This window comes from Esox lucius, chromosome 16 (genome assembly GCF_011004845.1).
Source record: "Esox lucius isolate fEsoLuc1 chromosome 16, fEsoLuc1.pri, whole genome shotgun sequence".
Taxonomy (NCBI): domain Eukaryota; kingdom Metazoa; phylum Chordata; class Actinopteri; order Esociformes; family Esocidae; genus Esox; species Esox lucius.
In genome coordinates this window covers 25,834,800-25,855,915 of record NC_047584.1, presented here as the reverse complement: position 1 = coordinate 25,855,915, position 21,116 = coordinate 25,834,800, and the positions used below count along the sequence as shown (strand labels likewise).

The 21,116-nt window shown below is 44.6% G+C and overlaps 1 protein-coding gene across 5 annotated transcripts in view; it reads right to left on the bottom strand.

Moving 5' to 3' along the window:
• The window catches only part of arhgap20 (Rho GTPase activating protein 20), a 34,410-nt gene that overhangs the window by 2,915 nt on the left and 10,379 nt on the right, over nucleotides 1-21,116 (bottom strand). For 2 of the 5 annotated variants that reach the window (XM_020055129.3, XM_020055130.3), the window contains 11 exons: nucleotides 15,150-15,235; nucleotides 9,094-9,264; nucleotides 8,178-8,327; nucleotides 7,133-7,174; nucleotides 6,887-6,971; nucleotides 6,734-6,811; nucleotides 6,509-6,575; nucleotides 6,015-6,203; nucleotides 4,128-4,483; nucleotides 3,137-3,246; nucleotides 2,464-2,653 (listed from right to left, as the gene is read on the bottom strand). In XM_020055129.3, the coding sequence (XP_019910688.2) occupies nucleotides 2,464-2,653; nucleotides 3,137-3,246; nucleotides 4,128-4,483; nucleotides 6,015-6,203; nucleotides 6,509-6,575; nucleotides 6,734-6,811; nucleotides 6,887-6,971; nucleotides 7,133-7,174; nucleotides 8,178-8,327; nucleotides 9,094-9,264; nucleotides 15,150-15,235 (1,524 nt within the window). Of the gene's footprint in view, nucleotides 1-2,463; nucleotides 2,654-3,136; nucleotides 3,247-4,127; nucleotides 4,484-6,014; nucleotides 6,204-6,508; nucleotides 6,576-6,733; nucleotides 6,812-6,886; nucleotides 6,972-7,132; nucleotides 7,175-8,177; nucleotides 8,328-9,093; nucleotides 9,265-15,149; nucleotides 15,236-20,084; nucleotides 20,433-21,116 lie in introns of those variants that run through there. The other 3 variants (XM_010880308.3, XM_010880310.3, XM_010880311.4) reach the window with 3 other exon arrangements.

The following is a 21,116-nucleotide window of genomic DNA, read 5'->3' as shown; positions in this document are numbered from 1 at the left end:
TCATGTCAGTCACACCAGGCAATGACTGGTCCAAAATAAGACAATCTGAATGTACTTTCTGTGGGTAGGTTTTAGTGGATGTTAGCATACCTGAACTCAATGTGAATATTTATTTGTCTGTAGTGGCCACTGTTTTTACACACTGCCGTGTTATTATGTTGAGGGAATACATTTATAAACTGCTTCAAAATTACCCTCCACAATTCTTTTAAAAATAGTTTTGGGACCCTGTGTTCCCTTTGAGGCAAATGTGTGACCTGCGATTAACCTATATACCAAACGTTAATTCTTTATCTCTAACAGGGTAGAGGGCGTAAGCTTTCAGAGTTTTCCCATTAAACAAATAGCTTTTTATAGCGTCACCATGTCTCCAATTAGCATAGTATTTCCATCATGTCAAGAAGCAGCCTATTGGGATTTACCATCTCACAGGAATTTGCATATTCATTTTCCTTGGACAGAAGAACCGGTATAATAATAATAAATGTCAAGCTCAATGCTGAGCCTCTAATTAACCCCAGTTACACAGTATAAACATCTAATCTGCAGCACAAAATGATAAAGCCCCTAAACATCTCCGGAGTCACTGTCTCACGCCGTCTCTGAGATTCTTTACTCAGGATCAAAGCGGACTGTTTACAGGCGCTGGTTAAAAAAACACCGTTATGTAAATGTTTTGTTCTTGCTATTTTCTCTTAGAGTCCACATAATTGCATAATGGAAAGATGAAGCAGACCAATACAAAGCCTATCTGTGAGTTCTTGGGCCAGATGTCTGTCATAGGTTTCCACCTTGCATACTCCTGTGTGTTCAAAAGGGCTATGAGAGTGAATGGGCTGCTATGAATTTCATGGTCTAGTTCCGTGGGAACTACAACCATGGAGTAAGACTGATTCTCTCTATCAGGCGGCCCGCCTTTCCCACTGATAGAGACAGAGATCTAGAAACCCAGTCATTCCTCCAGAAGATGGCCACATCTGGGAACATGTAGGGGGCCTGTTTCTGGGAAAGCTTTGCACAATCGCTGAAATGTAAGCAAGTTAGCGTGTGTATTTAAGACACCTTTCCTGACAGAACTCGGGCCTACTATATTTATTCTGGCCCCTCGGAGACTAACTAGCAAGTACTATAGGAGCCACAAACATTTCAGTTAGAACCGTGGACTGGTGGAAGAGGGAGCGGAAGTGAGCGAAAATAAGGGTTCATGTGTCACGCGGTGGACGAGGGGAGTGTTCCAGACTGCCCAGGGCAGTTAGAGACCAGACCCACGCCAGCCCAGTTTAACTTGGCTCCTTGTGAGACCGCGACCGACCGGGAGAATGTCGAAATCTCAAATGCCAGAGGCGCTGGGGCCACACAGGAAAACAAACAAACAAACAGGGGGAAAAGAAGAAGTGTGTGCAGCGAAAGGAATGTGCATGTGTGTGAGAAGGGGAGCGCGAGGGAGACTGTGAGTGAGCCGACTGAGTGAGTGAAAGACTGAGCGGGTGAATGGGCGTGCGTGCGTGCGTCGCAAGATAGAAGTGTTTTAGCGCTGCAGTTTTGTCAAAACACACTCGCCCTTAGGAATCTGGATTTTTTTTCTCAGTGAGCTTTTTTTCGGAACCAGAAAATAACACGCATTTGGCAAGTTGACATGTAGAGAGAAAGATCTGGGAACACCCATACTGAGTGGGTTTCAACAACGTGGCCAAATTGAATGTAATTTAAAGAGTATTATAGACCATTACTTATTCTTGATCATTATTAACTTAAAATACATTTTAAGGCCACTGGTGGATAATCTGATCATTTCAGGGCTAGCATTGTTGGCCGCAGCTTAGTGGCAGGACTTAAGCTGTGAACCTGTGTGTTTATTCAGAGATTTACTGTCTCCCCCGTGAGTAAGTTAGCGTAAAATCCTTGTCTTTTTCTAATCTGTGCACAAATTTCACGATTGTTATCAGCAACTGTTCCAGCAAGGACAGAGATATCAAGCATGTGTTTGTGTGTCAGAACAGGGATTAAAGACCTGTGACTAAAGATAAATTAAAACGGCATGAGTAAACAGCCCAACTTCAGAAGTATCAGACAATACTGCCCAGCTGGAATCTGCTAGCGAAGGTTTGGCGTTCTCTCACTGGTCCTTAAACTGCCACTGCTGTTGCTTCTTCCCTGGGACATCCTGTTTGGGAGCAACGGTACATCTTTTCCATACACCCTGTCCTGTTCTCCAGCCTCGGCCCGTCAGACCCAAATGCGCGTGTGTGATTGGGTACGTATGTGTGGGCCCCTTGTCCCTAAATGGACATGGAACTGGGAGTACTTGTATGCAGCTCACTCCCACCCAAACCTCCAGCTGACATCACATCAACACGTGTCAAGAGCAAATTTCCGCTCTGGAGACACAACGACAATCTGAAGGTGCGTTCAAATTATTTTGGAGTTTAGATTAAAAAAAAATTTGGGGGGGGTCATCCTCACCTTTTTTGTGGCCTCTCCTTCCCCCTTCGGACTACAAGGGGCCGGGGTCCAGAGCATGCTGGGAGCGATGCACACCGACAGGTTGAAAGCGTTCATCTGGTTGTCATCAGCGTTTCCTTGGATACAGTGGAGCATGGCGACCACGTGTTTGAGTAGCAACAGGTTCTCGCCGGGCAGAAGACGGACCAGCCTGGAAGATGGTGGAGGGCGTAATCGCAAATCAACAACAGCTACAAAGACTTTGGTTGTCACATGTAAATGCCAGACTGAGAATTGAAGGTAAACCATGCCCCCCACAAACCCATCCCCACCCACACCCTTGCCACACACACACACGCGCACGGACACACACACATAAACATATGGCTACATCCTCTGGGAAACCAGCTGATTGTAGGCTTTGTCACATTCCTGGGAACAGTTTCTTCCCAGAGAGGAGGTCAGATGAGCAGTGCCATGTTATTGTTTGTGTAAGAGTTTTCTGGAACAGTCTTCTATTTACTTTTCTCTTCTTTTTTTACCCCATGGCTTGAGAACACTGCCACTTAATCAAAACAGCTTTTTCCACACCATCTTTCACCCCCCCCCACCCCCGAGCCGCCCATCACGGCGGCCTGGTTTTTGGTGAGTGTATGTGTTTGGGAAGCTTGGAAAGTCACGTGTGAGGCAGTACCTCTGGATGGCCTGTGTCCTCTCCTCTTCATCAACTCGCTCCATCACTCCAACCCACTGCTCATACAGATCCACACACAGCAGACTGCCCGGGATGTTGCGAAGGAAGTCCTGTTGGTTCACACAGCCACGGGAACACACTTTCTGTTAGAACACCCCTTGGCATCACGACATAGTCAAGAGTTTGTGTGGATCCCGCAAATAGGATCTAAAATACAACCGAAAGAGGCTTTGCATTTTAACAAATATCTGGGACTTCTGAGGTAAAACGATTTAATAGTTATGTTAAACTCTTCAACACACCCAATAGTTCTACTATTCCTATACATATACGTAAAAAGTTCCTTTGTATAAAGAGTTAATTTGAAACAACATTATAGAGAATTTGAGAGACCGCTCATGCAAACGTGTTTTGACTGAAGCAATATATATTTTCCACTCTTGTACAATTGTCAGCTCAGCTGTTGTTATTAGTTTGCTGGCCAGGAGTTGGTTAAGTAACATGGCTAATTGAACATCAGTTCTCTCTCTCTCTCTCTCTCTCTCTGTTCTCCCTGATCTAATACATCTACAGGTTCCAGAAAGTCCTTGGCACCAATCTCCAAACATGTGCTTTGAATTGTGTATGTTTCTACCTGAGCTTTGCCCCAACCATTTCACTGCTTTCCGTCCGTCTGTGTAAAGACTTTTTATGGGAATTTGAAACAAACCCACGCACACACTGGACACTACTGTACATGTGTCTGTGAGTGCAGCTGTACTGGCTGCGTGGTTTGAAATATACCAATGTGTATGGTTGAGGCAGGATGAAAGAGACCCCCCTCCCTCCGCCCCCTCCATCTTTATCTGTGTATCTCTGTGTCTTTGTGTTTGAGGGTCATTGTTGCATGGGTTTGCGTACATCTACTCCAGTCCATTTTCCACCTCAGCCATTTAGCGGACGCTCTCCCTCACAGGAGGGACTTCCAGGGCGTGACCGTCTGCCCGCCTACCTTAAACACTGCCGCCGTTACGAACACCGACTCAAGTGAGACGGTGTGCGTCTCCTCCGTCCCGTTGTCCAGCCGCTCCCTCAGCTCTCTGCAGGCTTTGGCCCCCGCGGAGCGTCGGAATATCCCCCTGGTGTAGGGGCCCTCCTGGTACAGAAACACCAGCATGTCCAGGACAGGTTTGGGCAGGGCGTGGTCAGCGGGGCAGACGGAGGAGAGGGACCGTCCGAACAGCCGTCCCGGCGAGGGCGACGGGGAGCTTGGGGACAGAGGGGGCCCGTCCAGCTGGGTACCCGAACCCTTCCAGAAGGCCCAGTTTATCAGCGACCTCTTCCTCTTGAAGGACTTCTGATCCGGCTCTACGAAGAGGAGCGGGGGGTATTTTACTTGAGCATGAAAGACTTTATTAAAACTAGTAAGGCCACAGGGCTGAATGAAACACAGGTATTGGATACCGAAAAGGTGTTTGAAGACTACGGAGGAAGGTCAGGTGAGACAGAATGGGAGAGCGAGAGAAAGAGGCATTGATTCAGAGAGAGGCGAGACTAACTAGGGATCTGAATCTGAGGGGTGGGGGTTGGGGGGAAGGTTCGGGTGGTGGGGGCCGTCTCTCTACTAAGCCTGTGTGTGTGTGTGTGTGTGTTTAGTAAAACCATGTTTCTGAGACTGGGCATATTTCATGTTCAGAGACAGCGAGCGTGTGTTCATGTGTTCCAGACTGACTGTGTGTGTGTTTATTTGAATGACATTGCTGACATGATGTCTGCCCTCATAGGTGTGTACCTGTCTGTACCGGTGTGTCAATGTCTCTCTGTCTACTTAAACTGGGAGGAGAAATGCATGACATGTTTGTGAAGTACAGCTAATGCTGTGTTTGTCTGGCGGGGGAACTATAAAACACCATTAGATGTCCAGGGCCCCCTGCATGATCAAAAACGAATTTAACAATCCACTCCAGCTTTACACTCAATTCCATTTTGGAGGCCAAATCAAAAACAAAGTTTTTGCTACAAACCCTCTCCAGCATTCTTTAACAAGCCTAAGCTTTGTTAAAAGTATATAAAGTTGTCAATCATGAATCACATCACTGAACACAGTGAGAGAAATCTTGGAAAAGGTAAATATTTTGAAGACAGGGAACAAGGGGGGAAAAAAGAGCGAGAGAACTAGTTGAGTGTGATTTTATTTATGCTTTTCATGGATTTTAGGACCTATGTTTTTTTCTCATAGCCAATGGAAACAGATTTTCTTCATGTCTCATCAGTGACCCCTCTTTTCCATGTTGAACCCCCAAGATACACCCTCTCAACATAAATTCACACACACACACAAACGCACGTGTGCACACTTGAAAAGCACTTGGTTTAGAGGGCAGTGCAGGCTGAGTGAGGGAGGGGGAGAGCTTTTTAATGGATGGCTATGTAAGAACTCGGTGTCGACAGAAAGGAATCTGAGGAGGCCTGTGGTTGATTCACTGGAGCCTCCCCAACGAGTCTTTTGGAAGACCCCACACATACGTACTCTCTCTGTGCCTCAAGTTGTTCCTGAGCTTACGGGGAATTCAGGGGTTGCTGTGTTAACTTTTTGTGGAAGACGATTTGGTGGTGTAATTTGAAATTACTTTTAAATATTTTGTTTGTTTGGATGTAATATTATTAATATATAAAATTATTAAATAATATTTAATATTTATTGTGTTTTTGGCTCCTAGGCACGATGAAGAGGTTTTCCCTCTCTCCTCTACCTCTCTCTTTCTCTCTTTTAGACGAATATAAAAGTATGGAATGAAAAGAACTACGAGGTGAAAACAGCAAAATGGATGGGCACACATTTTTGGGGAGAAAAAATGTGATCATCTTCCGCTGAGACGATCACAGTGCGTGACCCTACCTATGAACGGAGCTTGTCTGGGGCTCACGCGGCTCGGCTTGAGAATGAACTGGCACTGGTGGTCTGGAGGGAGACACTGGTCCAGCAGTCGCACCCCCTGGTCCTCCAGAACAGGAGTAACTCCTCCACCAACTCCTCCTCCCCCATCCCGAATGTGGCTCATCTTGATACTGAACGGAAACTCATGACCTGAGGGGTTGGAGGGGAGAAGGTGAAGAGGTTAGAGGTCAGAGGTCATGTGTCCATGCCAGGTTTAGAACATGTTCAGCTGGTCTCTTATCTGAAGTACCTCATTGTTACACAGAAGAAAACAAGTATTTAAGTACCAAAACCAAACAGAGCAACTTTTGACCCCAGAGTAAAGTAGGCTGAATGTTGCCTCTGGACTTAGACAGGGGTCAGACTGGGGTCAGACTGGGGTCAGACTGAAAGGGATGTGGTTTCAGGTGGGTGAAAAAGGCCTGGTAAGTGCAGGCTAATTGAGTTCAACTCACCAATCAGAGGATAGGGCGAGTCATCTTTACTGGAACTCACCCACAACTGGTGGTCTTTCACACAGCCCTGAAGAGAGAGAGAGAGTGAGAGAGAGAGAGAATTTAGAGAGTGAGAGAGAGAGAGAATTTAGAGAGTGAGAGAAAATCAATCACACCAAAAGAGACACAGAACAAAACAGACGTCTACACGTTAGGACACACTAACATGCAGGTTTACATGCTTACCGAAATGCCAAACTGCTGCAGTGCCATTTGGATTACATCTGTGGTGCAGTCCGAATTACTGACTGCAAGGGTCTTGGCCTGGGTTAAGAAAAAAATACAGTTTGAAAAATACATACACAGAGGAACAGACACACACGTATGAACAGCACTTACGTATGCGCAGTTCCCAATTTCCTTGGCAAATATCTTCAGAGGGATTGTCTTGGGGTCGTCTTTCTCCTTCTCTTCATTTATTCGACTGAAGAATGAAGGAATAAAAAAGAAACAACAACATGTCTTCAACACCAGCAATACTAAACACATTCTCCAAACATATCCCCAAGGCTCTGAAGTCAAGCCAAAGACCATTAGTGTCTGAGGAAGTCAGCGACTACATTGTCTCCAGTTGATTTTGGTTACCTTTTGATGAGTGAAAGCCACTTGTCCTTGTGCTCCACAGAACTGCAAACAGACAGAGACAGAGAGAGGGACATGACAATCTTATTTTATCCTGCTTAATACAGTGTCCTTGTAAAACTGCATAGTTTCTATACATCTGATGGCTACTAGCGGTCTGTGGTCGGTGCAGGAAGATGTCTGGCGGTTCAGCGGAGGAATCAGACTGTTCTGATGTGGCGATTCAGCGGAGGAATCAGACTGTTCTGATGTGGCGATTTAGCGGAGGAATCAGACTGTTCTGATGTGGCGATTCAGTGGAGGAATCAGAATGTTCTGATGTGGCGATTCAGCGGAGGAATCAGACTGTTCTGATGTGGCGATTCAGCGGAGGAATCAGACTGTTCTGATGTGGCGGTTATGCTGACGAATCAGACTGTTCTGCAGTGGCGATTCAGCGGAGGAATCAGACTGTTCTGATGTGCGGTTCAGCCGATGAATCAGACTGTCCTGATGTGGCGGTTCTGCAAACGAATCAGACTGTTCTGCTGTGGCACTTCAGCCAACGAATCAGACTGTTCTGATGTGGCGGTTCAGCCGACAAATCAGACTGTTGTGCTGTGGCGATTCAGCAGAGGAATCAGACTGTTCTGCTGCGGGAATTCAACCGACGAATTAGACTGTTCTGATGTGGCGGTTCAGCTGATGAATCAGACTGTTCTGGTGTGGCGGTTCAGCTGATGAATCAGACTGTTCTGGTGTGGCAATTCAGCAGAGGAATCAGACTGTTCTGGTGTGGCAATTCAGCAGAGGAATCAGACTGTTCTGCTGCGGTGATTCAGCAGAGGAATCAGACTGTTCTGCTGTGGCGATTCAGCGGAGGAATCAGACTGTTCTGCTGTGGCGATTCAGCGGAGGAATCAGACTGTTCTGCTGCGGTGATTCAGGTTGTTGTCCTGTACTTCACTGCTCCGTGTGACTAAAGGGCCTGCCTTGCCATGAGAGTACACAGTGTACAATGACCAGGAAGAGGTCTGCTTTTATACAGAGTTTGTGTGTGTGTGTCTACCTAAATGTGGCGACACAGTTGAAGGTGGGCCAGCCCATTACGAAGCTCCTGTCCTGACTGGAGCTGCCTTCACACACCACCTCCACACAGCCAGCCGTCCACATCTCACACACGCGCACTCGAGCCTTCAGCTTGAACTGAGTGGATGACCTATAGGAAACACACAAGAGGGTCACACACACAAGTTGACACACTAGCACGCACGCGCGCGCTCTCACAAACACACACACACACATACACTGGAACACATACAGTATTCCTGAGTATGTGCACATCTCCTAAATACACACATTCACATAGTCCTTCCCAACATACAATTTTTCCGCCAGAATGTAATAAAGGCAATTATAGCTGTCTCCACTATGTAATGGTCAGCCCCACCCAGAGACACATGATGTTGAATATAGGTTGGAGAAAGAGAGAGAGTGAGAGAGAGGAAAGCAGGGGGGGGGGGTGCTTCTGTTGCCACAACATCGCAGCAACGTTGCAGCAACACTCTGAGCATTGCTGGAGCGCTGCCTGAAGGTCGGGGTGGGGAGCCCCTAAGGGCCTGGTGAGGGGTCTTTGATCTGGGCATGGCCTCAGATGGATGTAATTGGCTCAGAGGTAATTATAGGCCGGAGGGAGGGAGGGAGGGAGGGAGGGAGGGAGGGAGGGAGGGAGGGAGGGAGGGAGGGAGGGAGGGAGGGAGGGAGGGAGGGAGGGAGGGAGGGAGGGAGGGAGGGAGGGAGGGAGGGAGGGAGGGAGGGAGGGACAGGGCTCACCATCCCAAGAGACTGTGTTTTTTGACCTGATGGAGGGAAGAGAGGAATGCTGTTTAACTGTTGCCTTCCTCGCTCTCTTTCTCCCAAAACCCTCTTACACACGCACACACACACACACACGCACACACACACACACAGACTCACAGACTCACTTGGCTTTTGCGATGAGGAGTGTGTCATTGAAGAGGAAGAGGTGTCTCTCCTGTGTCTGCAGGCCAGTCTTCAGTTGGGTGTGGGCGTGGGCCAGGAACACCCTCCCTGGAGAGAGGAACGCCTGCACCAGGGGGCATGTCTCTGGACTGACCGGGACCACACAGCTCTCCCTGTCAACACACACACACACACACACTTTTAAAATAACAAGTTTAACATTAAACAGGAGAGTCATTTCAGTTTGGCTGCCAACAGACAAATGGGTCAGAATGAGAATGCCTTGATTGGGACTCCCGTTCCAAATGTTGTCATATCCATCTGTATCTATAGGCCTGTCTCGTCACAACAACGCCAAAAGGATTTCCTCCAATGCATCCAAGCCTCCTTCACCTTTTTCCACACACCGCTCTTCCAACCAGGAAATCATTTGGATCAACAAGTTTTGTGACATTTGTGAGGACACGCACACAGACCAGATGACATACATTTATGTTGCAGGCGCCAAAGCCATCCACAGGAGTTTCTATTAAGCAATGAAATCCTTTCAGACGGTGCCTCCCCATTCCACGGGTGACACTGGAAATGTTCATTGCCCACTGGCTTACTGGTCCCTCATCACCTAACCCTTCCCAGGAGACTCATACGAGGCTGTCAACTTCCTCAGCGAGCAGCTCAAACAGACTTACGACCCTGCGTGGGGAGTAGAGAGTGGCAATGGAGCTGTGAGATAATGCTTCTGTGGGACATGAGAATAACTGTTCCTGGATGTCAACAAGGAGTGTGTTAACTTTGGAACGGACAAACGGTCCAAGAATGGAACAATGGATGGTCACACGATCACATTAAAAAAAAAACAATCTGAAACACACTGATACCGTATAATCACAGCATCAGGGTCTAGGGAAAGATGTCTTCCTGAATAATGTCAATATCTGCCATGGGCATGTAGAGCAGATGGAAAATGGTGGCATTTTACTGTGGAACAAAGGAAATAGTTGAAGGGCCTTTTACTTTCCTGTTTATAGCTGGCTGTGAGATTCAATTCTCAGCTTGAATTCAAGAGATAATGATCCAGCCCATACACACACAACAGCACACACACAGATACAGAAGCAGTCAAACGTTTGGACACACCTACTCATTCAAGGGTATCTCTTTATTTTGACTATTTTCCACATTGTAGGATAATAGTGAGTATCAAATAGTGAGTATCAAAACTATGAAATAACACAACTGGAATCGTGTAGTGTTACCTCATGAAGTTGGTTGAGAGAATGCCAAGAGCTGTCAACAAGGCAAAAGAGTGCCTACTTTGAAGAATCTACAATATCAATGTAATTTGATTTGTTTAACACCTTTTTGGTTACTACATAATTCCATTTGTTTTATTTCTTGTTAATGTCTTCACTACTATTCTACAACGTGGAAGAAATTAAAAATAAAGAAATTGAATATGTAGGTGCGTCCAAACCTGTGACAGGTACAGAGTTGGGAACTGGCATACTGTACCCATCCTAGTTCCCAACTCCCTTCAAACATTTCCATCCCAACACTGGGAAGCACCAAAGGATTGGCAGGTGAATACCTTTCCAGCCTTATATTCAGAATCCCTTTCTCATTCACCATAATTAATCAGTTACAAAAATAATTAACTCCTGGAAGAACAACTGATGCTGAAGTGCCTTGGTTTTACATTTATTATTTTCTTATCTTATTCCAAAAAGAACCAGGGAAAGAGAAAACCAATTAACCAAACACTGCCATTTTTGGTTTTCCGTCGACTAAATTGCTTCCGGATTATTCTCAAAAGCAGAAACAAAGATTCAAAACTAGGCTGGAATTTGTAGGAAGGAAAACTGGGTTCATACCCAGCATCAACATTCTGAAGAATGACCCTAATTAACCCCATAACAGAAGAAGGAACACTTAGAACGGGCTCCAGTGCCCCATAGAGAGCTCAGAAGGCCACCTCACCCCCTCCCCTCCAAGCAGTTCTTAATCCATCATACACATCTGGGAAGTGCCTGGGTTACAGGCCACACGCACACAGAACACCTGCATGTAATATCCGACTCGGTCCATATTTGTCTCTGTCTCTCTGTGTCCGTTTGTTTCTTTCTCCCTTCGTCCATCCCTTTCTCTTCTCTGTCCCGTGTCTGTAAAGACAGACTTCCGTATTCAGCACACATCGCTCCCTCTGAATGCTGGATTGGCAGCCAAGCTCCTGGTCCACTGAAGCTGATGGATGACTGGATAACGACCCCATTGTGTTCAGTGATGTTGATAAATCGTACAAATCCAAAGGACACATACACGCTGGGAATTACTGGGTAACGCTCCTACGTGAGAGGGACGTCGACTTCTCACAGACAATGCTGGCTGTTTACTCTCAGGGGGATGCTTCTGGACGTTTCCATCCCCGGGAGACAACAGCGCAACGCAGCATGCCAATATCCCAGCATGCTTAAGTGAGGAATGTTGAACGCTGATGAAGCCACCCTTCACGAGCCAATCAGAGCTTCTGACGCTTGGCACCGGCACTCCGATCATGATCATGGCCACACTGACTTCATGTAGCCTACCGCAGATGTAGATTCTCTGCCTCCTTCTTCGTCTCCCTCTCTGGGGTGGTGGTCATAACAGCCCAGTGTGAAGGAGAGCGTCTGTGTGAGAGGAGAACCCAGAGAGGTCGGCGGCAGGATGATCAGCTGGCCTTTGGATGAAAACACACAGAAACCCCGACCTCCCCTTCTGACATACGAGCGTCCTCTCACACTGTGACCCTCCCCCACCGCGCCCCCCGGACTCACGGTACATCCTTATACAGGGTAACACTCTGATTTTGATTCACTCTGGTTAAGACTGTGTGTGTGTGTGTGTGGGTGGTGTGGGTGTGTGTGTACGTGGTTTGTGTGTGTGTGTGCGGGTGTGTGTGTGTGGATGGTATGTGTGTGTGGGTGGTGTGTGTGTGTGTGTGTGTGGGTGGGTGGTGTGATTGTGTGTGTGTTTGTGTGTGTGTGTGTGTGTGTATAGGTGTGTACACTGCTGCCTGTGTTCTATTTACCATCTACACTCTAACAATGAATGGCCAGCATCTCTGCTGCGTACACGAGCTAATATATTGTTGAGGCCCGTCAACCTAGAATATCAATTTGTCAGCACCTGTCTTGCACTTGCCTTCTCTGAGGGTCACAGAAGATGTTGTAATAAATCCTGATAACCGGAAGGGAAAGGTAAATTAATTTCAGCTTAACAAGACTACTCGGCAAGACACAGGAACTTTATATACCCACATGTTATGTAACATCTGAACTTTGACCGGGTGATAAAATCAAAGTGTGTTTGGATGGTTAGTGTGTCTGTCTGGGCAACAAAGGTCAGCGGTAGCTTGACTTCTCTTCCAGATGAACATTGTCCAGACCAATGCCACTGGCAGTCCGTGAAGTGCTGTGATTGATGGCACAGCGAGTGTGTGTGTGTGTGGTTGTGTATTGGTGTGGGTTTTTGTCTGTGTATTTTTGTATGTGTGTATGTGCGAATGCCTGCTAGCCATCTTCCAAACCCATGGAGTGGGAACGTTTTGAAAGAGGTCATTATCAACTGACCACAGAGACTAAAAATGTATTTCCCCTTTAACACACACATACAAACACCTGTCCACAAACTGTTCCTACATCAAATATAAGTCTATGGGTTCCAGTGAGTAATGAAGTGTACCCCTGTAACAGATATGATGTCTTAAACACACCTTGAGCCATTTCAATGGACCGCAATGGGACCTCACTTGTTCTCCCTAATATAGAATAGAGTGAGTGGCCATGGTTTTTGACAAAGAGAAAGACCATAGTCTATGTTTGTGCACTGGATTCTAACTCATATCATTTTAGCGGTAAAAGTCAGCACAGACAAAGTACAGTTTCTAGAAAGTCTCTCTCCGTTTCAGGTAGAGTCTGCTGCAGGACACATGACAATGGAGAACAGGGACCTGATCATGGCTGGAACTAGGTTTGGTTTCTGATCCCATTCTCCCTCCATATTCATTTCCCTGCTGCAGGCCTGGTGTTCCGGGGAAGTCATGAAGGAGTCGTAAAGCTGGAGGAGAATGAGGTGACTTCTAGAGGAGGTGACAGGAGAGTGGGGTGGGGGTGGGGTGGGGGTGGGGTGGGGTGTGTGCAGGCTCCTGTGTTGCACACAGCAACTTCACACCTAATGGGAAAAACAGACTGGAATCACCTGGGCCAGGAAATCATTCATAGCAACGCAGTGTGCGTTTAGCTGAGGAAAAACAAGTCATTTAGGAAGACAGAGAGAAAGAGGGAGAGGGGAAGGAGAAGAATGAGATGGAGGAGGGCAGGGGGAGAGAAGAAGGGAAAGGCAGAAGGAGAGGCAGAATGAAAGGCAGAATGAAAAAGAGGAGAGGGAGAGTGTGTAGGCAGGTGTATCGAAGAGAGTTAGAGAGTGAGAGGGAGTTGTCTTTTTTTCATCCAACACTAATTGCCCCACCCACCTTTTGACCCCGCCCCACTGTATATCACATGACTGCCCATAGTGCCACGCCATGCCATCTCTGAATATGTCCCGCCCCCGACCTTTGGAGACCAGACCCTGTCATTCTCCGTACCTCCTGACAGGGGTCAGAGTGTTAACCCTCTCTCCATCTCTCCTAAGCAGGCCTCCACTACAGAAACTCACACTGTCTCTTTACCTCTTTCACACACACACACACACATACAATACCTCCAGCCACATGGGCAATGACCCATTAAAGCCTTGAGAGCCTTCAGCTCAACACTCCTAAGTGGTAGAGTTTCACACTTAACATGCTTCAGCACAGCTAAACTCCTAAATTCACTGAGTAAACAGAACCAAAACACTGACAAACATGTCCACAAACACCAGGACAAGGATTTTAGTAACACTGGAGAAGAGTGTTAGTTTGACACATAAAACATTCCTGAACAGTGCAGTAACAGTTTATGTTTCTTACAACACTAAATAATAAATGTTATATGTTGACATGAAGTCTACGTTCCGGGTGTGGCGTAAAGTCTACGTTCCAGGTGCGGCGTAAAGTCTACATTCCGGTTATGACGTAAAGTCTACGTTCCGGGTGTGACCTAAAGTCTACGTTCCGGGTGTGACGTAAAGTCAACGTTCCGGGTGTGACAAAGTCTACGTTCCGGGTGTGACGTAAAGTCTACGTTCCGGGTGTGGCGTAAAGTCAGCGTTCTGGGTGTGACGTAAAGTCAATGTTCCGGGTGTGACGTAAAGTCTACGTTCTGGGTGTGACGTAAAGTCTACGTTTAGCCCAATTCAGCTTTTTTACTGTTCAGATAATATCTGAAAAAGATCTGATGTATAAAAGTCTGATATGATAGGTCAAAAGCAATTAGTGTGAAGAATTATAAGAATTGGGCTACCTGTCCTGTAGCTGACATGCTGTCATCTGTTGAATAATGAAATGTATAAACACACAGAGACACTGCAAGCCCACAGATCCCAATCCAAAGACATTTTAAACCTTTTGAGGCCTGCACTTTAGAATACCCTTGTCAGAACTAACAATGATGGATAGTGGAAAAGAGGCAATTCTCCTTGTGCATTGGCCTGCAGGGAATGTGCTTACTCATAACTCAGGCCATTGCTGAAAGGTGGGAACGACATCACTACGCTTTAAAGTTGTGGTTTTCAACCTGTGGTGTGCGGACCTTCGGCTGTCCACGGGGGTCCTACAGGTGGTCTGCAATACGAAGAAAATTGGCAACCACTGATTTATTGTAGGCCCCCCATTTCTTTTCTTTTTTTTTGTATTTGTCAAATTGTACTGACACCTCCACAGACACATTAAAGGAAACCAATGGCATTGATTCATGTAAAAACAAAAAGATGATTTGTGATATGATATGACGTCTTCATTTGACCACAACGATTTATGTATGTATGTACATGAATTCTTCTGACCTGGAAAAACCTCCTGATCCTATTTAGGAGCAATGGTCTTCAGGGACTGGCATGGCAAACCACCGCAGTTAGTAAGAGCTATCTGTTACTGTACCTGGACATGCTTCGTGTTTTAGTAAGTGCTTTAGTGATGACCAGCGAGGGGGCGGACTGTCTTCGATGGGCCAGGGTCTTCATCTGCTATGGAGAGACAAGAGGGAGAGAGGGAGTGAGAGACAAGATGGAGAGAGGGAGGGAGAGACAAGAGGGAGAGAGGGAGGGAGAGACAAGATGGAGAGAGGGAGGGAGGGAGAGATAAAATGGAGAGAGGGAGGGAGAGACAAGAGGGAGAGAGGGAGGGAGAGAGAAGAAAGAGAGACAAGAGGGAGATAGGGAGGGAGAGACAAGAGGGAGAGACAAAAGAGAGAGAGGGAGGGAGAGAGAAGAAAGAGAGACAAGAGGGAGAGAGGGAGGGAGAGACAAGAGGGAGAGATAAGAGGGAGAGGGGGTGGGAGAGAGAGAGAGAATATTGGGTCAACTCCAGATTAGGCAATAGATCACATAGTTAGTGGGTCATAATGTTATTAAATGTAGTCATATTTAGAGAGGCCATATCAGAACCCTCCTTTCCAACCATAAACTAGCCTACAACTCAGTCTGAACAGTCAAATGAGGGGTAAGAGAGAGAGTACAACAGGGAGAGAAAGAAAGAATGAAAGAGGTATGCAGTGGTTGGTTGCACAATATTTGTCTTTTATTTTTTCTGTCAATGTTTCTAACAAAATCATAATCTTACTCACAATGCTGGTAATGTAGTAGGCCAACACAGAAATGTAACTTCCCAAACAACTACACTTCCCAAAAAACATGGCATTCCATTACATTGAAGGGTAAATATCCTCAGGAAAAGACGGAGGTCAACCAGACATATATATAATAAGATGGTCACACAACCAAAGCCACATAAGAATTGAAATTTGCATAGCAGTATTACATACATTATTGTAGATTAGGCTTCAATTGCTTTTATATAAAAGTAAGCACTGTTACATAAAGAAATATGTCAAATTTGACCAAATGAAGTAGACTTGGGGTGATTCACACAATAATATCGAATTATTTCCAAATTGTAATAAAATGTATGAGTTTTCAAGTGTATAGTAGAATGTCTCATAAAACCATTCCCTAAACACTGAAATTATCTAGTTTTATCAAACAACCGTTTAAGATGTTATTGTATAAAGTGCAGTTTAATAATAGAATATAATACCTAATAACATCATATACTGTGTTCTCAACAGTTCAATCAGATTTACCGCCACGAAATGTGTGTTCATCTGTGTTTTGGACGTTACATTCACTCTGCACATGGTCCTTTACATTTAATCCCAAATCTGGTTTATTTGAGGTCTGCAGCAGGCCACTCAAGCTCACTGAACCAGGATTGTAACAGCTCACCTGTTTCTGATAAGAGTGAAACCTGGAGTGCTGTAACAGCTCATCTGTTTCTGATAAGAGTGAAACCTGGAGTGCTGTAACAGCTCATCTGTTTCTGATAAGAGTGAAACCTGGAGTGCTGTAACAGCTCACCTGTTTCTGATAAGAGTGAAACCTGGAGTGCTGTAACAGCTCACCTGTTTCTGATAAGAGTGAAACCTGGAGTGCTGTAACAGCTCACCTGTTTCTGATAAGAGTGAAACCTGGAGTGCTGTAACAGCTCATCTGTTTCTGATAAGAGTGAAACCTGGAGTGCTGTAACAGCTCACCTGTTTCTGATAAGAGTGAAACCTGGAGTGCTGTAACAGCTCACCTGTTTCTGATAAGAGTGAAACCTGGAGTGCTGTAACAGCTCACCTGTTTCTGATAAGAGTGAAACCTGGAGTGCTGTAACAGCTCACCTGTTTCTGATAAGAGTGAAACCTGGAGTGCTGTAACAGCTCACCAGTTTCCGATAAGAGTGAAACCTGGAGTGCTGTAACAGCTCATCTGCGAAGACAAGTCGTGCGTCCTGAGAGACAGTTCCACACACCACTATTTCTGCGGAAACCGTTATCTTCCTGTCTGTTAGCTTGCTCCATTCTGACCATTATCCATCAACCTCTCTCATCATAAAACCCTAGACACTGTTGTAACTAAAAAGACAAAAACAGCACAAAACACCCCACTCACCTACACACACACACACACAAACACACAGACACACACAAACACACACACACACACACACACACATATAAACGCCGAAATGATCAGCACCCACTCATCCAATACCACCTCTCCGCATTCTCAAAAACAACAAGATTATTATGACTTTTCTGCCGAAACCAGACTGCAAGAAAGGGGCTGTTGTTGGGGGTTTGGGTAATTGGTTCAGGTTCGGGATAATCAAGAGCGATTCTAGGTCTAACCAAGTCTCTCGGACGCCGGGAAGATCTCAAAGATTTCACTAGATTCGTAGGTTAGAGCGCAGTGCAGAGCAGTGGAGAAGCGAGAAATGATTGGTGGAAATATCTTTTCACACGGCCAATCGAAAGGGATAAAGTCTCCTTCTATGTATAAATCTATGTTATAATCTCCCAGGACACCCCATAGTGCCAAGGTTAGAGGGGGCGATGTAGGCATTTTGCCAATTCTGATGTTCAATCTAAATATAACAAAATGCCTCAATGCCTCTCTGACTTCTTTATATAGCAAGCCAAAGCCATGTGACTCACGGTCTGTAAGAGCAATTCATTTTCATTTTTGAGGTGGTGTACCAAAAATCCATGCTTGTCCTTTGAGACAGCATTTTCTTTCCTGTTTTCCCCTTTGATTTTTTTTTTACCAGATCGTTTCTCATAGGAAACTCAATCTACACGACTTGGTCGGGCTACTGACCATGTTAAAACATCACACAGCACATGACATGTTACTATATGAAGGGCTACAACCTACCGGAGTTTACGTTTAGAAATCTTAAAATATAAAGTGGCTTAAAATCAATTAATCAATATTATATAAAGGAAACTTTCTCATGTCCAAAATTTGACTTATTTTGCAGACAAAAAGGATACATGGACCTTTACTGCAGGATGTTACCCTAATCCTTTTTTTTGATTGGTGGCACACATTTACTCGGCATTTACGGAAAACTGAGACATTTTCTCATTAACATACATACAGCTCTGGAAAAAATTAAGAGACCACTGCACCTTTTTCTTTCCTTTCCAAAAAAGTCGAAAAGGAAGGTTTGGAGTGAGGAACAGAAGGGTTAAAACTAAGAGACCACTGCAAATTGAACACTTCTGTTCCTCACTCAAAACTTTCCTTTTCAACTTTTTTGGAAAGTAAAGAAAAAGTTGCAGTGGTCTCTTATTTTTTTCCAGAGCTCAATCTGTTATGAAAGAACATTTTGTCTTGATTCTCCTGAAAAACCTGAGAGTGATATTTGTATGACATATAAAGCATTGTCAATTGTTAACTTCAGTGAAGCTTTCCACTGACCTCATACCTGCAGTTACATATACCAGCCAAGGGTAGAATGGGGGTGCTGTTAAGCTGAAACATCATTATATTGATTTATTATAGAGGGGACTGAATATATTTTCAGCTGTAGGAACCTAAGTCATGTATTTACTAGCATATACTTCCAGTCATTGCACTCATGACAGTGCTGGCGCAATATACTTCCACTAACTTCATTCATACTGGATGTAGAGACTTCAAAATAGTGTCCCCAAGTTCTTCTGACAGAAGTATCCCTTGAAACAGAGTGACTTCGTACGACAAATGTGTCCCTTATTTTGTAATGGTTTAAGCATTCCTGATAGACACCATAAGATACATTCGAACACTTTGTGGATCATCTAGGCTGTAAATCCAATTGGGTATCAATGATAATGCTCTTTTCTACAAAGAAGACAATACACAATTATTTTAGCATTTCCAACATTACTTTCTTGAGATTTCCTATTTTATTATTAACAATTAATAACAGAAAGATAAAGTGTTTATTTCTGATATTTTCATTTTCACGTCCATGGTCATTGCTTAGAAACATCGGGATATTTGCAGTGAAACTAAATCTATTTGAAAGACTAAAGTAATACCACGAATTATTTCTGTAAATTAAAATTAACTCAAGAAAATTGATAATGAGTGTGGGGACGGATATGTCAGATAGCAGGTCAACCTATTGACTCCAAGTGAACAATAGCTCAACAAAAACGAGACTGCATAATTTCTGTCCGCCGTCTGTGCCTATCATTCTTTCCTTACATCGACTTCTGATCAAGAGCAGATTTTTTTTACATGCGTGGCGCATTGTTAATTTGCTTTCATTCGCACTGTCTATTTAAATAAGATAAAAACGTCTGCTTAAATAATCAATCTGTATCTCATCAAACTTCGACAAGCAGAGTAATTTGTCACAGTGGAAAAGCAAATACACATCAATGGAATGTGAAACATTCTGCCGAATATGCTAGTTTTATTTGTATACTCAACTACCTAATTGGTTGCCAAAAACTGCACTAGTATGCCAAGTCATATTTTACGCACGCCTAATTTCAATAAACGCAATTACATTTAGTCGAATCAATTTTGAATTTGCCGGCATTAGCCAGCAAAATCTTCAGTCATCCTTGTGCTATAACACATTAGTAACGATAATATAATTATTTTGCAGCAGTCTGATATTATGAAATAGAGAAAAAACATTATAGCTAGCCCAATGAAAAAAATTAAAAGTTAAAGCATACACACATAAATGAAACCAAATAACACAATTAAAAGACCCATGACATAACCCGCACCTTCAATACATAGCCAGTAACTCAGCATTTGAAGAATGCACATTCTCGCAATTCAAATCCTCATACAATCCAACACAGCATAGGCTATCGTACTAACAAATGATGGATGAAACGGCATGCTACAGGCTCTAGACCATGTAGACTTGAGAAAGTGACAGTCCCCCAAAAACGCATATAGGCTATTATAAATGCCTTACATAATGTCAAAAAAACTGAAATATCCAGGGACAATCCCAAATTCTAATTTCTCTAGTTACCTTTTTGCTGTCTGTCAGCGTGCAGAGCTTATTTGCCCCTGTCATAGATCCAGACCTATTTTGTCCGATAGTTCCCTGCTGTGGAGACATGGTTTCCATCAAGGCTACTACAGAAGATCCACACGGAGTCTCGTTGGCCTCAGACCCGAGCGCACGTATTCCTAATCCCATTCCATCCAAAGTTATCCAGCGACAGGACCAAACGGTTAAAAAGACCAACTGGTGGGAAATCCATAATTCACGCGACCGGAATGGTTAAAAACGGAACGAGTCGCGTTAAAAAAAAAACCTGGACCGAAGCTTACAGATAAGACTGACAGACAATCCTCTCCTCTGTCAGTCAACATTCCGTCTGACTCTGAAGCGCTCGTTTCAGCTGAAACGAATGTGTAGGCATGCTGTAGGTTTGCCTCTACGATCAGAGCTGAGGGAGGTCCTAGCGCCGCCGAGTTCTTTAACGGAAACTTACCACAGGGGGTAACTGTTCTAGCTCAGGAATCATATGAAAACAGTTTGCAGACCAGGTGAAGGAATCCGCTCCGCATGCCAATAATAACATTACTTATGTGAAAGAATGTCAGAAGCATGGCACAATCGACCTCACTATGCACACCTTATGGAGTTGGTTTGTTTTCGTTTAAACCACAGGTCTGTGAGTACTTTTGCTGTGAAAACGGTATGGATGTGGACAAATATAGTCACAGGCCTACAATGAGTTTTTACATTTATTTCTAGTTGCTGAATTAAGCCTTGACTGCAAAACAATACTTAATGGACTGTACCATTAATGAGTCTTTTCATTAAATGTACAATTAAATTCATACTTTAACCTTTAGGCTCTTTTTTAAGATGACTCCTTAGGCACCAGTTAGCACTTCTGTCCAGTATACAGCTTTGATTGGCTGATAAATCTCACCCTACTATCCAACTGAAGTTTATTACAAACAAATGATCCTTGTGACATCATTCAATTTGCCAAAAGTACTGCACCATTCCATCCAAACAGTCTGAAATACATTATTTATATTCTTC